This window comes from Lemur catta, chromosome 17 (genome assembly GCF_020740605.2).
Source record: "Lemur catta isolate mLemCat1 chromosome 17, mLemCat1.pri, whole genome shotgun sequence".
Taxonomy (NCBI): Eukaryota; Metazoa; Chordata; class Mammalia; order Primates; family Lemuridae; genus Lemur; species Lemur catta.
Genome location: NC_059144.1, coordinates 32,105,344 through 32,121,020, shown reverse-complemented (window position 1 = coordinate 32,121,020; position 15,677 = coordinate 32,105,344). Strand labels below are relative to the sequence as shown.

Sequence of the window (15,677 nt, the reverse complement as noted above, 5' to 3'; positions counted from 1 at the left end):
TCCTAGAAACAGACATCAAGATAGAACTGGACGAATAAGAGATTTACTAGGGCAAATGCTTATGAAAGAGAAAGGGGAGCAGGACTGGCAGGGAGAGCTTCCATACCTTGCCACCGCAGGACTGACACCGGTGCGAGGAGAGGAAAGAGGAAGGAGCAATGAGGAGGAAGCATCAGACTGCAGTACAGCTCTGAGAACACCTACAGCAGGTGGACGGGATCCTCAGAACACCGAATACCCAGAGCAGGAAAGGCCCGGCTGTAGTAAATCTGCCATGTTCCGTCATTGGCAGGAGCTTTGGCAGGAAACCTGCAAGGGTGCTGTCCACTGACTGCACTCCTGGGGCAGGTTTCTCTTGCAGGGTGATTTAAGCTACACAACTCCATGGCTGCCACAGAGGCTGGTCTCTGGCTAACCCTCTCTCCAGATTCCAAAATAGGATTCCCAGTTCCAGTTCCTTGGGACTCTTAAAATTCCTTAAAAATTAGAAACCATTTAAGTAACAATAAATTCAAGTCTCCAATATGTAACTAAGGGATTGCTGGATCATAGAAGGCCTTAGGAAATATTTGTTGAGTGATGAATGAACTCCCTGGTGCGGATGTAGCAGTAAATAAAAACAAAGCCTCTGCTTTTGGAGGTTATACTTTAGGGGGATTTTGGCAATGAATAAAAAATAAATAAGTATCAGGTAGTGACAAATGTAAAGATAAAAAAAAAATTGAGAAGGGTAAGGGCCTGTGTGTGTAGGTAAGATGATCATGAAGGCCTCTTGTAGGAAGTGATATTTGAACAGAACCTGAATCCAGTGAGGCAGTGAACCATGAGAACTGGTAAGATATGAGGGCAAGCAATCCAGAGTGGGAACAGTGAGTGCAAAGGCCCTGAGATCAGAATGTGCCTGATATGTTCAGCGAACACCAATGGGACAGTGAAGTGGTGGATCATGTAGGGGACTTGCAGGACACAAGAAGAACTTTGGAAATCACTTGGAATGAGGTGGGAAACCACTGAAGGGTAAACCAGCAGACGGGCATACTCTTACACTCTAAAAAGATCCATCTTATTTATTCCTCATAATAGCAATGGGAGGTAGGTATTAACACTCCCATTTTTCAAACAAGGAAGCTGTGGCTTAGTGGATTTAAGACTGACTCATAGTCACATCTCTTGAGAAGCAAAGCCAAAACTGAACCTATTTCTGTTTAACTCTACATCCACGCCCATGTGTATGTCAAGCTTTTGGAAAGGCTCCTTTGGCAAAGATTTTACCCTAAATACCACTTGGTACAAAAACCCTTTCTTTATTTGCAAACAATATCCTGGCAACTTGGCTTCGGAGAGCATTGAAAACCCAGGCTCGTTTTTGCATCTCGCCAAAGTTAAGAGGATCTAAACCTGCCCTTTCAGGAACTTAGGAGAAGAAAATCCAGGCAGAAGGGCTGTGGAGGCGCCAGCAAACTGTTCTCAGGTAACTCTGTAGTAGAAAGAGGACATCCACCCGGATACCTGGGAAGCTACACTGGCTCTGCCCATCCGCCTCAGTGAATGTCTTTGACAAAGCACCATTTCAGAGCAGTTGCTTACTACTTATGGCTTTAAGAGAAAGTAATTTAAAAACTATATACTTATTAATTCATCAAAATCAATATTAAATATTAAACAGATAGGCTTTCCTGCTGAGAATATTCTATGTCTATTTCCATCAGTTAAAAGGAAATATTATATTCTTTTCATATTTAGTACATTTTACCTTGTTTTCTTCCCCCCCAAAACTGAGAGATTAAAAAAGCCCTGGTTGATACTTTTCTATCCTTACAGGCTGATTTTTATTGGTCCTAAGGTAGAGGTGCTAGAGCTCTCAGGACACTGAGGGACAATAACATGAAAAATAAATTCTTTCCATTCTCATTTCCCTAAGAGAAATGGATTAAAATCTCCTGGACTTAGTAGTGGTATAACAATTATGATCTAGAATAGATAAAGCAAATAGTAAATAAAAGAGTTAAGCAGATCGTTGGTTCTAGATGCCATTAATGAACTTTGGAGATACTGTTTTTAATTTTATATTGTTTACATCATATGTACCTTCAAAAAAATGTTTCTCTGCTGACTGCCATTGTGAGTCATAAAGCAGACAGCTGTGATTCATGTAGGTTTATCAATATACCATACACCGGATCTGCAAACTGGCTCCATCACTTACTATGTGTTGGTTAGCAAGTGATATGGTTTGGATGTTTGGCCCCTCCAAATTTCATGTTGAAATTTGATCCCCAGCATTGAATGTGAGGCCTGGTAAGAGGTGTTTGGGTCATGGGGACAGATCCCTCATGAATGGCTTAATGCCCTCCCTGTGGTAAAGAGCTCTCGCTTTATTAGTTCACACCAGAGCTGGTTGTTTAAAAGAGTCTCTTCCCTCTCTAGTTCATTCTCTTGCCATGTCACACGCCTGCTCCCCCTCTGCCTTCTGCATTGCTGGAAGCTCCCTGAAGCCCTCACCAGTAGCAGATGCCGGCCCCATGCTTCTTGTACAGTCTGCAGAACCGTGAGCCAAATAAACCACTTTTCTTTATAAATGGCCCAGCCTCAGCTGTTTTCTTTATCGCAGCGCAAATGGGCTTACCCAGTGGGCAATTCCTTCAGTGATCTAAGCCTCTCTTTCCTCATTTGCAAACTGGGGAAAATAATCTCATTTAATTCTTACAACCACCTGAGGCTTTGAAGAGACGACCGATGTCAAATACTTTGCACTGTGCCTGACACAGTGCAAGGATAAAAACTGATATGCTTAACCTAGAAAAAGAAGTCTCTTTTATTCAACAGTTTTTCACCCTTGTATCTGCCTGCATTGCCTGTTTGAGGGAGATGAGCTGTAAAGAACTTTAAGTGGAATTAATTCTTTTTCCTTCTAATACGTCTAAAACTCCTTAGCTTACCCTATGCCTAGGAGTTCTCAGACTTGAGCTGCATCATCAGAACCACTGGGGGTGGGGAACTCTTAAAACACAGAGTGCTGGACCCTACCCCCAGAAATTTTGATTCTGTAGGTCTGAGTAGGGCCTGGTAATCTGCATTTCTAACAGTTCACGGGTGCTGTTCATGATCTGGAACCATCCTTGCACAATCACAGTAAGCTAGCTCTTATACAGTCTTTCTGCTCAACCTGTGACCAGACTATGGGGTCTTGAGCAAGGTGCGTCACCATTCGAAGCCCCGGTTTTGTAAGCTGTGGCATGAGGGGGAAGAGACCTACTCAACAATGGGGTTGTTGTGAGGCTTAAGTGAAATAATATCTGTACACCATTTGTCAAGCACAAGGTCGTCACCTAGCGAATGCTCACAGTGGTAAATGTTTCTACTGTAAGCACTAAAACACACCCATGATGGATAATCTTGTATGTCAACTTGACCAGCTAAGAGATGCCCAGATAGCTGGTAAAACATGATTTCTGAGTGTGTCGTGAGGATCTTTCTGGAAGAGATTGGTATTTGAATTGCTAGACTAAGTAAAGAAGATCTGCCCTCACCAATACAGGTGGGCATCACCCAATCCATTGAGGGCCTGAAGGGAACAAAAAGGTGGAAGTAAGGCAACTGAAACTCATCTTCTCCTGCCCTTGGATACTGGTGGTCCTAGTTTTCAGACCGTTGGACTTGGACGTACACACCATTGGCTCCCCCCTGGTTTTCAAGCCTTTAGGTTTGAACTGGAGACCTACCCTACTGCTTGTAGATAGAAGTTCATGAGATTTCCCAGCCTCCATAATTGCATGAGCCAATCCCTCATAATATACCTTTTCGTATTTATATCCTGCTGGTTCTGTTTCTCCGGAGCATCCTAATACAGCACCGTCTCTAAAACAACCCAAAACAAGTAACAACAACAAAAATATTTCCTCATACTTTTTAGGAACAGGGAATTCACTGGCATGAAATTACATAGGTTTAAAGAAATACAGTTTTATAATTCAAAAAGAGGCTTCAAAATTATTCACTTTAAAATGTGCTATATATTTCACTGGATTGTTCACTTGTTCACACTTGGATAGATTCTATTCACTCAACGGCTAGGCCACATGCATTAACACAGTGCAATGGCAAAGAGAATGAAGCCAGGATGTGCTCTGGGCCTCTTCACCATCAGCCTGGAGATCTACAAGGCTGCATTCATCAGACCTAATTAAAAGGATGTCTTGGCCAACATCCTCTTGTTCACCTGCAGCCCACGGACCCGGCTTAAAGTAGCTACTATTGAGCATTTTCCTCTTTACGCTGCAGTTTGAAAAGAAGCAATAGAGAATCTAGCACTGTAATTTTAGCCATTGAGTTTTAACTAAATTCTTTAGCACTGCACAGTAGTACTAGAGACACCTAAGTAGCTCCTCAGCTAGTTTATTACTATTTAATTTAATGGACTTGTCTCCATACTTTCTTCCCATTTTGTATTGTTTTTCCACAAGCTCTTTGTAAACCGAGCACCGTCCCAGATTTCCTTCCCTAGTTTCCTAACGGATGCTTCTCACATCTTCCCATGAGCAAGCCGTACTCCTTGCACCCTTGGAGCATGGATCTCAAGTATCAGAGTTTTCCATGACACTGACTTTGACACTATTTCATGAGTGAGAGGCTTCTATTCCTCCAGAAAATAGAATTACCCTCTGCTTTTGTGCAGAAATAAAGAAAAGCAAGCCCAAAGAAACTTATTGGAGAGGGAAGAAACACAAAAATAAGAAGAGCCACTGGGCTCGTACTCTTGTTATTTAAAAGGATCCTTTGGTGGAGGTATATTGTTCCCATTTGAGAAGAGACCAGCGTTCATGCAGACAGGTGAAGGGACTTGCTCAAGGTCGTGACTTGTAAATGTCAGGGTCAAGGCTCAAACCAGAGTCTTTTGTCTTCAAGTCCACCTACTTTCCGGGACTTTCCAAACCACGCAGACCTTTCCTTAAACGCCTCATGCTTCCATGAAAATGAACTCTGAGCTTTGGGGGCCTGAGAGCCCAGGTAACATTATCGGCACTGTTATTTCAAAGGCTGGTCTAGAGGAAGGAACAGGCCTGGGTGTTTTTGCAAAAACCTGGCTGACACTAGTTCTTGCTGCTTTGGGTGGCTTCAGTGTTCAGGCCAACCGATGTAGTACCCAGATGCCTGGCATTAGCTTTCTTACCACCTCAGGAAGAAGTCACACAGCCGTGATGACAAGAAAGGCGACTGAACGCAGGCGGGTGCAGAACCACAGAATTCTTCAGTGGACAGCTGATACTCTTCAGACCTTCCCACCGTAACAGCCCCTACTTTCTAGCACAGAGATGTTAAAAAAAAATTGCCTATGGAGACATAGGCAGTAAGAGGAAGGATTAAGACTCCAGTTCACCTTCCTCAATGTCCTGGTGTTCTCCAACCCTTTGTGGCCCCCTTTTACCAGCCAGTCTCTGTACAGTTTCCAAAATGGAAATCAGATCGTGAATCAGTCCCTGTTGAAAATGGCTTCCCATAGCAATTGGAATGAAATCTAGGCTCCTCGGCCTCATTCTACACCGTTTATTCTCATACTTAAGCGTGTAGGCTGCCTGGGCTTTTCTGAAGTTCATGGGGTAGCTCACAATTTGATTTCAGAACAGCCTTGGGAAGAGGCCAAAGTCAGCCTGCCACTCTGCCCTACTTTAGGTTGGTATTGATCCCGCATTTTGATACTCTTCTGGGTCTGGCAACTGCAATAGTCGTCTCAGTTTTCAAGGCAGCAGCTGTAACCGCAAACTGTGTGTGTGTGTGTGTGTGTGTGTGTGTGTGTGTGTGTGTGTGTGTGTGTGTGTGTGTGTATGTGTGTGTAGGCCAGAAAGTGGGGAGGCTAACACAAAGACAAAGACTTCGCCAGAAAACCGGGTAGCCCAAACTGGGATCTGTGATGTGGGGAGGGCAGGGCCAGTGGTCAAGGTGAGTAATCTATAAAACATTTAAATCTCTGCTCTGGCTGCCACTAAAAAGAAACAGCTGATGAAAATTGTAGATTCTGATGAAACGCATTGAGGACAATTTCTTTGTGTTGAGCAAGGAGGGGGTATTTTAAAATCTGTTTGTAGTTTGACTTGATTGTCTGCATGATCCAGTAAGATGGCCACTGGGCGGCACATATCTATGTGAATTTAAAATTCATTAAAATTAAATAAGATTTAAAATTCAGTCCCGCATTCCCACTAGCCCCATTTCCGGTGCTAAATAGCCACACGTGGCTAGTGGCTGCCTTGACGGGCAACAGAGACGTGGACCATTTCGATCACTGCAGAAAGTTCTGTTGGTGAGTGCTTATCTAGAGGAGTAGCCTTCTTCTTAAGGATAAAGCTCTTTTTAGATCTTGTTTGTTTTAAGTGCATACATTGACCTTCAGGCTTATGAAAAAGGAAGGCCTCAGGAGAGTCTGGACGGGAGAGTTTGAGGTGAAAACGGAGCCCAACGGCTCAGAATGAGAAAAGATTTGTATTTTCAATTCTTCTTTGGCCTGAGAGGGAGGATTTTTTTTTTTTTAACAGTTAAGAAAGAGGCATCTGGAAAAGAATGAACTGGAAAAGGACTACAGTGGAGCGATTACACAGGAAAATAAAAAGGAACATGAATTTTGGTGCAGAAGTGAGACAAAAGAAGACAAAAAGAGACACCCTTTGGCCAGGTTGGCTAATGAAATTTATTCAGTATGATCTGATTTTTCATCTTAAAGTGTGCCCTGCTTTGTGCTGTAATTTTCCTCTGCTGCCACCAAATCTTCAGTAAATGTCTACTTTACACAACATCCTTGGGAATCTGGGATTTGATAAAATAATGGTTTAGACAGAGAAACAAATTGGAGTAAGTGATAGTCCTGGAAACTGGGAGGTAACAAGGCATATTGGAGGACAGGAGTCATCACCAAGAGTGTGAGCACCTAGGAATTCTAGGAATGACCGGGGAGGGCTCTGACCTGCCGGGAGATGGGGTCTTCAGACCTTTCAAATAGGCATTAAGTTAAAGTCAAGAGACTGGTTGAATTAAAGACATCTGGGTTGTATGTGTTTCTAAAAGCACTGCTGTTTCTCTCCCCCACAAGAGACAAATCTCTATTTTAAAGATTTAATATTAAGCATCACATAGAAAATAAAATATATTTTGCATTTAATTAATTGATAAGTCAAATAAAAAAAAGTTAGAAAAATGCAGATTTAGAAGTGGCATGGCAATACCATCAGATGCTACCATGCAAGCTGCTACCTAATGTAGTTTCTGAAATTTTGGCTGCCTCAAAAAGAATTCCTCAGTAATGTGGAAATAACAAAACGAAACTTACATCCAATTGTACTTACTACATTTATTGACAAAATAATATTTGTTTTTAAAACAGTGGTTATTAAATATATTTTCCTAACGTAGGCAGCGCTTACTCACTGCTTAGGACACACCCAGCTTTCTTTAAACAAATACGTGGAACATAATTTAATGTTTACCTGTTATTTCAGGTGGTCACGATAACATCAGTGATCATATGGTGGTGAGAGCATTTATGCTCCTTCACAAAAGGTCCCCCTGCTTTAACACTTTAGGGATGTTTGGGTTTTTCATTTCGCTAATTCCTGTTCTTCCCACTGGCTGTCAGCTGTCATTTCTCACTGCTGTTCATGCACAGACTGTAGAAACAAACCTTTTGTGCTTACATTTTGTTGCCTTAAATATTTCCATGGCTCTAGCTCCAAAGAACTGAATAGTATAGGATTGGGAAATTAAAAAAAAAAAAAAAAACTGGCTGTCATCCAGCTTGAAATACTATTTGGCTTTCTGGTTTGATACGCTATTATGAAGAGACACGTTTACTCTATAAAGTTAAAACGTTTTTGCTTAAAATCCTAGTAAAATAGCACTCAAAACATTGAAAGCTCAGCTGGATTGTATTTTATATTTGTTTCAAGGTTTCATTCCTTCTAATTTTACCTCGTTTTCAGAGGAACTCAAAAGCAAATACCTTTAGAAGCACAGGTGGTCAGTATTTCCTAATATGAGTTGTGACGATTAATAACCAAAGAGAATCCTCACAAAAAATAAAAGATCCAAATGATGATGAACCTCTGGTTCATCAATTTGCTTTTCACCTATTTATCAAAGAAAGTACTTTTTTCTCTAATATGTTTTTGCTCACATGACAGTAGAAGAGATACACAGCCAGGGATGACATTTCATCTCTTGAAAATGACCTTCTTGGAATTATTAGAAGTCATGTAGTATTTTTAAATTATCCTATAGATTTCCAGAGCCTGGAAAATTGCCTTGGAAAACTGCAAATCTTTTGGAATGCTCCAGCAGATTCAGGTAAAGGTACTTCTCACCAGCTCACAATAAAGGAATGGCCATTGATTGGGTTCAGAACAAGCAAACCCAAAATATGGGGCACCTTGTCATTTGAGACAACAGCAGAAGCAGGAAGGTCACTCTCACCGTCCTCTCGCCCTTCTCCCCTGAAGCAGGCATGAAACCGAGCTGACCTTCCTCTAAAATAGGTCTTAAGACCCTCATTCCAGAGGGGTCCTCTCTATACTTGGAGGAAAGGAATGTCTTTATCTCTGAAGACTTAGGAACACAGAAAAGAATCTGAACAAGCAGGCCTTGCTAAGTTCTCCCGGGTTTATTTCTATTAGATCATACCTCCTTTGTCTAATCAGACTTCTGCACAACTGTCCACTCTCCGTCAAACCTCAGCATAAAAATATATAGCTTTCCCTGTTTCTTTGGGTCTTCATTTCAGAAGGCTCCCGTGTCATGCAAAACTTTTAGTAAATAAATTTGTATCCTTTTTCCTTGTTAACCTGTCTTTTGTTATGGAGTCTCAGCCATTATCTAGTGATAGGTGAGGAAAAGATGACACTTTTTCTCTCCTACACGATCATCCTGGTGACACAGGTACCTAACCTAAATCCAGACTACCTGAGAGAAAGACTTGCATATGCATCTAACTGAGTCCTTGGCCTTCTCTGAAAGTTGTATAAAGTAGATAAAAGTAGTCAGTTACACAATAGGTGTGTACTTTTCACAACAGGTGTGAACTATATGCAATTGTTGATAGTGCTACTTTTTTATTTAAAAGAAGAAAATTTCATATGGCTTACCCTAATTTTTGAACCTCTTGAAGCTCAGATCCCCATAGAGATCTAAATATTATCAAGTCCTTTCACCATTTCAATTATGAAGAAAATGAACAAATAAATAAAAAACAGACTGAGTTGAAATGAATTGTACCTAAAATCCTTTTTGATGCTAGACCTCTACAATGAGTTTGCCAGGTGCAAGCATTCTGCTAGTCCCTGGAGAAAGAAAGATAAGTAAAATATGGTCCCTGACTTCAAGAAACACTGAGTATAGTAGGAGAGACAGAAACAAGTAAAATGTGGAAGCAGTGTAATATGTACAAGGGTAGGTTAGTGGTTGTACAAAGAAGTTATTACCTCTTTGAATGCGTCGAGAAAGCTGTCAGAGAGGTGGAGATTTCTCATCTGAGTTCTGAAGGATGAGTTTGCCAACCCAATGTATTGGAACAAATGCATTTCAGGAAGAAGGAGTAGCATATACAAAGCATGTAACAGAATAGTACATGGTGGGGAATTGTAAGTGGTTTCCTATGGTTAAAGCAGGGGGTGTGTATAGTAAACTGGTGGAAAATGAGGCTGTAGTAATTGGGCAAGAGCCAAATTATAGAAGACCCTGCATTTCATTCTAAAGAGTTTCCTTTATTCTAGAGTGGGAAGTCATGGAAGCATTTTAAATAGAGGTGAACAGGATCTGATTTATATTTTTAAAAGATTATTCTATGATCTCAACTATGGGAGAGGAAAAAAAGAAAAAATTAGAAAAAAACACTAAAAGAAAACTGCCAAAAATATTGACAGTGGTTGCCTCTAGGTGATAGAATATTATTTTGTTTCTTCTTATAGCAGAATGCAGTTAGCTGTTATTTTTATGGCAGTGGTAAAGTTTCAGACATATAAATAGCTGTCAATTCAGTATTTTAATTCAAACAAGGAAGACTAGCCACATTTGGTCCCATCCTTTCCCTTTATCAATTGTTTACTTCGACAGTGACCATCCTATAAATCCAGAGGGTACTAAGATACACACTTTGGAAAAACCAAGTTAACAAGTATTAAGTTATGTTAGCCCACAGAAGACCTCATGAAAAGGTAGGTTCTGCATCTTTGGGAGGGTCAGTCCATTAGCCACCGCATACGTCTCATTGATTTCGAAAGGAACCAACTGTGACTCTAAATTAAGTTTTAATAAGTCTTACATTTTACTTTGCCTTATATGCAAACATCAATTTCATCATACCCCCTCCCCATCACCTCAAATTCAAGTACAATCTAAGAAAAACAATGCATTTACATTGCAAATGCAGCTTCCACTCACCAACCCAGCCCTTCTGAACAGATTGGCGGCCCAAGGCCCCTGCTCTATGGAGAGTCTGGAGCCAGCGCCACCTTGCAAGGTCACAAACAATACATGACAGAAGCAGAGGCATGCAAGGCTTGGGTCAAACTGGTCTGTTTAACAGAAATGAGCAAAGCAAATGACTAGCACAAGGTCCAATCACTATCACATCTATAACGAATAGAAAGTTATATGTAGAAAGCCTGCCAAAAGAACTTCATTAAGCAAAAACTGTTATTACATGGAACCCAACTGTAAAACAAGGATAAAAATAGCAATGCCCTTATAAGGTTGTTGTGAAAAATTAAACAAATAATATACATAAAGTGCTTAGAAGGATGTCTGGCACACAGTGAGTGCTCAATAATTTATAGTATCATTATCATTATTATTGTATCTCATAACTTGCCTCTTCCCAACTATTCCAACTCATAAATCTCCAAGATGTTCTTACTTATGTCAAAGAACATTTACTCAATACTGCAATTAAAATAAAATAATTATTAGAATGTTTTGAGAGAAAAGATAAACAACACTTCTTTACCTCTTCATATCTGTCAAAAACTGCTCCTTCTTGCAAAAAGGAAGGAACTTCCTTCTGCCAGTTAAATTCATAAGGTTTGGCCATGATTATATTCAAGACCTAAAATTGAAAAAGAATATCCCATTAGTATATAAAATCGAGAAACAAACGAGGATCAAAGGTTCATCACCTTGTATTTATGTATATTTGCAAAAGCTTTTCTTTAAGTATGTGGAGTAAGTCCTTTTTTCTTCTTTCCTTTGATTCCCAACTTTCCTTCTCCTTGGCTCTGAACCTGGAGGGATAGCATCATCAAGAAATACCAGATGTGGGATGCTTCCCTTCCCTCTCCAAATTCTATGAAATAAGATGTACATATTTGACAAAAGAAAGAAACCACAGACCAAAATCTATACATAGGAGCAGCTTGCAGCAAATAGCAAAAGGTTCTAAGGCACTGCAAGCCTGAAGGTGAACACATGGACAGGAGTCCACAGGGTAATATGTAGCAGAACCAAGTAGAAGTAGCCAGACTTTTTATAGCTCTTGGTCCTGTCTTAAGCCTTCTCTCAGAGGGATACCTACCATCTAGCCCCTGTGCCCTGCTCCTCGGGCCACAGAGGGAACAAAGAATGCCTGCTTCCTAACATAGGCAGTGAGTGGGTATGTATTTAAAGAGAGGCTCAGCACTGCTCAGGGTGGCTCCCTGCTCCCGAGAAGAACTGGGTGTTCCTTTTACCCAGTGATGAGCATTCTTCTCATCACACACCATCGTGTGCACGTGATAGCTGCAAGCCAAACAGTTTATTTATTTATTTTTTTGAGACAAGGTCTCCCTATGTTGCCCAGGCTGGTCTCAAACTCCTGGCCTCAAGTGATCTTCTCACCTTGCCCTACCGAAACACTGGGATGATCGGTATTAGCCACTGCACCCTGCCCTCTAAACACCTTAAATGAAAGATGAGCACACAACCAGGAATCACCAAATATTTAAGCAATGCCAAGAACATGGAAGACAGACATCAAACATAACAAGTATAAGAGCTTAACACCAAAGGAAAAGAGTTAATAGGGCAAACAGGACCTGACTTTGGCATAAGTACAGCTGATATCCTCAGAGGGAAGAAGGAGTATATTCTGTTCTTAAAACATAATTAACTACAGATTCTAGAAATTTAAAACAAGATTGTTGAAATAACGGTCTTAATAGGTGAGCTGAATTGTAAAGAGAACTCAGAGGAGGTGCTGAGCCAAGGAATTCTCACAAAACACAACACAAAAGAAACAGAAAGCAGGAATAAAAAATTTAGAGATATGCAAAATGGAAAAGGAAGGTACAACAACCACTTAATAGAAGAACCACTTCTATTAGAAAGAGAGATAAAAGAGGGATGGAAATAATAAAAACAATTTGTTGAAGAACATTTCTGAAACCTGAATATTTGAGACCTCAAAGTAAAAAAATCTACTGATTGCAAGCAGTATAAATATGAATGGGTTAAATTTAGTCATAAAAGAAGTTTTTACATTAGGTAAAAGTGTGGTTGTTTATAGAAATATTGATAAGATAAAAACTATATAAGAAGTTAGAAAATGAAATGATGAAAAAAGAATACAACAGGCACATGCTAAGAAGGAAAGGGAGCAGGTATAACAATAATAATATTAGACAAAATAGACTTCAAGGGAAAAAGCAAAGAGAGAGTGATAACTCATATTAACTGTCATTAACATTTAAGCACCTGACCACACAGCTTCAAAACATACTGAAAAATTCATAAAATACAAAGAGAAATGAGCAAAGTCACAAACACATTAGGAGACGATTCTCAAAAACAAATGGAACTAGAAAGACAAAAAAGAATATTGAAGATTTGAATATCACACTTAATACTTTAACAGAAACAATTTAACTGACTCAAGATAACATAATTTTAAATAACATTACTTAATGAGCTTAGTCCACTCTCTAAATATATCTCTTCTCTGTTTTCTTTCCTTTATATCCCAGCAACCTACATGCATGTGACAGTCTCAAAATCTGATCACGATTAGGCCCTAGAGGAAATCTCAGTGTTTTTCAAAAGGCAGAAAATATGGTGGCCACAATCGCTGACCACAACTAGGAAACTTATAAATGCATGACAGACAGTGCAAAATATCTATATACATGGAAATGAAACATAACCACACAGGAGGAAATGAAACATAACCACCCCTAAATAATTCTTGAGTTAAACAGAAATTAGAATCGTTTTAGAAACCAAAGATGAGAGAGTATTGTGTATCAAAACCTAGATGCGTAATGTGTAGCCAAAAAATAGTAGAATAACGTAAAAGCAAAGTTGTTTTCTGAATATCCAAATACTATAAATATATACGGCAAGGACTGGGGCAGGAATGAGAGAGGGAGTGGGGAAGGAAGTGAGGAGGCGGCAGCAGCTGCAACACAAATTCACAACATTCACGATGAAAAGTGGGACATAATTCAATGATTAGAATGTGAACACTGTAAGAGAATACTATGTATAATTAACCAAAATATTTAAAAATCTAAATAAAGTGTGTATTTTTCAAATTTCAATTAAATTTGGCTTAAATTAGTACAGCTATTATAGAAAACAACATGAAGTTTCCTCAAAATACTAAAATGAGAATTACCATATGATCCAGCAATCCCACTTCTGGGTATTGACCTGAAAAATTTGAAATCAGTATGGCAAAGAGATGCCTACACTCTCGCATTCAGTGCAGCGCTATTCACAATAGCCAAGTTATGGAATCAACCTAAGTGTCCATCAACGGATGAATGGATAGAGAAGATGTGGTTTACATACACAGCGGAATATTATTCAGCCTTAACAAAGGAAGAAATTCTGTGATTTGTGATAACATGGATGAAATGGAGGACATTATGCTGCATAAAATAAGCCAGACACAGAAAGATAAATACACAAGTTCTCACTTACATGTGGACTCTGTAACAATTGAACTCATAGAGGCAGAGATTAGAATGGTGGTTGCCAAAGGCTGGGGCCCAGGTGGGGAAAAATTAGGAGATGATAGTCAAAGGATACCAAGCCTCAGGGAGATAGGAGGAATAAATTTAATTTTTTGAGCTCTTTTGCATAACATGGTGAATATAGCAAGCAGGCACACACACATAAATGTACAGCCTCCACCCAAGGCAGCTTAGAAACAAGCTTCTGGGGTAGATGCTGTGCATTCATGCCTTCTATGCTGTAAAACGGATCTGCAGAGAAACGCAGACCTGCAGAGACCCTCAGTAGCTAACTACAGGGAGCTAAGTGTTAGCATGAAAGACAGATTATAAAACAATATGCTGGCCTGCCCGATTTGCCAGACTATGAAGAACAGTGGGTGAAACATCTCTCCTCTGCAAAGGAGAGGTGTGTTCTACAATCATCTCACTCCTACCAACACATCCCTTTCGATTTTTCTTTTGGTTTTAAACCGACAAGAAGATTCTGATATAAAAAGTTTATGTCAAAAATGAAAAGAAAGCTTCTGTCAATTTGCATCTTTCATTGGCTTTACTCTGCTTTCTCCCAGGATCCTCATAAGTACTGAGGACATGATGTTTCTCAGACCTCACTACAATCCTCACTACTAATATGTTCTTCTCTACCTTGCATACTAATTTCATTATAATGGTCTCATTTTGTGAAGGACTTTGGGGGTGTGGGAGGCTGATGGAAGGAGGAGGGTAATTTTGACTTTAATCTCTTCTGTACTGGATGTGGGAGCTCATTTCATTGCTTATCTTTTCAGAGATTTGGGGTTCAAAACAAGGTAAAAGGCATTTTGGCAAAATGACATTGAAGTATATAGAATTTTTCCTATTTTAACATGGGGGGTACCATTCTCTGTGTTGTCTCTGAAATACTGTCTAAGGCCTGGCATTAGGGGCAGTGGCTGGCTTATTTGACATAGATGGCACAACATTGACCTACAGACTAGAAGATGTTGACCCAGCCAATGGTGCTTAACAACATTTTGATCCAGGTAATTGATTTTAAAATGGGAACAAATGAAGATACATGCTGTAGTCCAACTGACTGCAGAGAAAGTTAAAGGAACAAACAGTTACTTTCTTTGAAAAGCATGAAGGGGAAGAATCGGCCACTCTATAAATAAATCCTTATTGCAATTATCTCAAATCCCCACCCACAGCCAACTGGTAAACAACATTTTCATTGTACCATGCCAAAGGTTCCCCTTCTCAAATTCTCCAGCTTGCCTTCCAAGGCCTCATTTACAAGATACTTCAAGGTTTAATTGCCTCCTCTGCATCCTAGAACAGCACCACTTCACCGTACAGAGCCCACAGGAAAGGACCCACCTTCTCCTTCAGGAACACAGGACGTGAAGGAAAATTTACACAGTTAAAGAATGGATGCATAACCCTGCACCTCTTGCAGTGTAAACACCTTGAGCAGTTACTGGAAGGAGGCCAGTGGGCTTTTAAATAGTCTCATTGTTTCTACATCCTTATGCAACTGGATAGGATTAGCTATTGCTCTGAGGGCAGAGGAAAAACTCCTTGGACTAAAAAGCTTGAGAGGGAGGAGACGGGAGACAGCCAGAGTCCTAGAAAGCCTTGTTTCAGAGCAAGTGACAAAAAACTCCTTCTACAGAAGATGATGGGAAACTTAGAGAGTCAAGAGGAGTACAAGGGGCCTGAGTTGGACTT

The 15,677-nt window shown here is 40.1% G+C and overlaps 1 protein-coding gene across 2 annotated transcripts in view; it reads right to left on the bottom strand.

The window, feature by feature from the left end:
- PLCB4 (phospholipase C beta 4) overlaps nucleotides 1-15,677 on the bottom strand; it is a 316,073-nt gene that overhangs the window by 125,007 nt on the left and 175,389 nt on the right. For both annotated transcript variants that reach the window (XM_045528104.1, XM_045528105.1), the window contains exon 3: nucleotides 10,985-11,083. In XM_045528104.1, coding sequence (XP_045384060.1) covers nucleotides 10,985-11,068 — 84 coding nt within the window. In that variant the 5' untranslated portion in view covers nucleotides 11,069-11,083. The remainder of the gene's footprint in view (nucleotides 1-10,984; nucleotides 11,084-15,677) is intronic.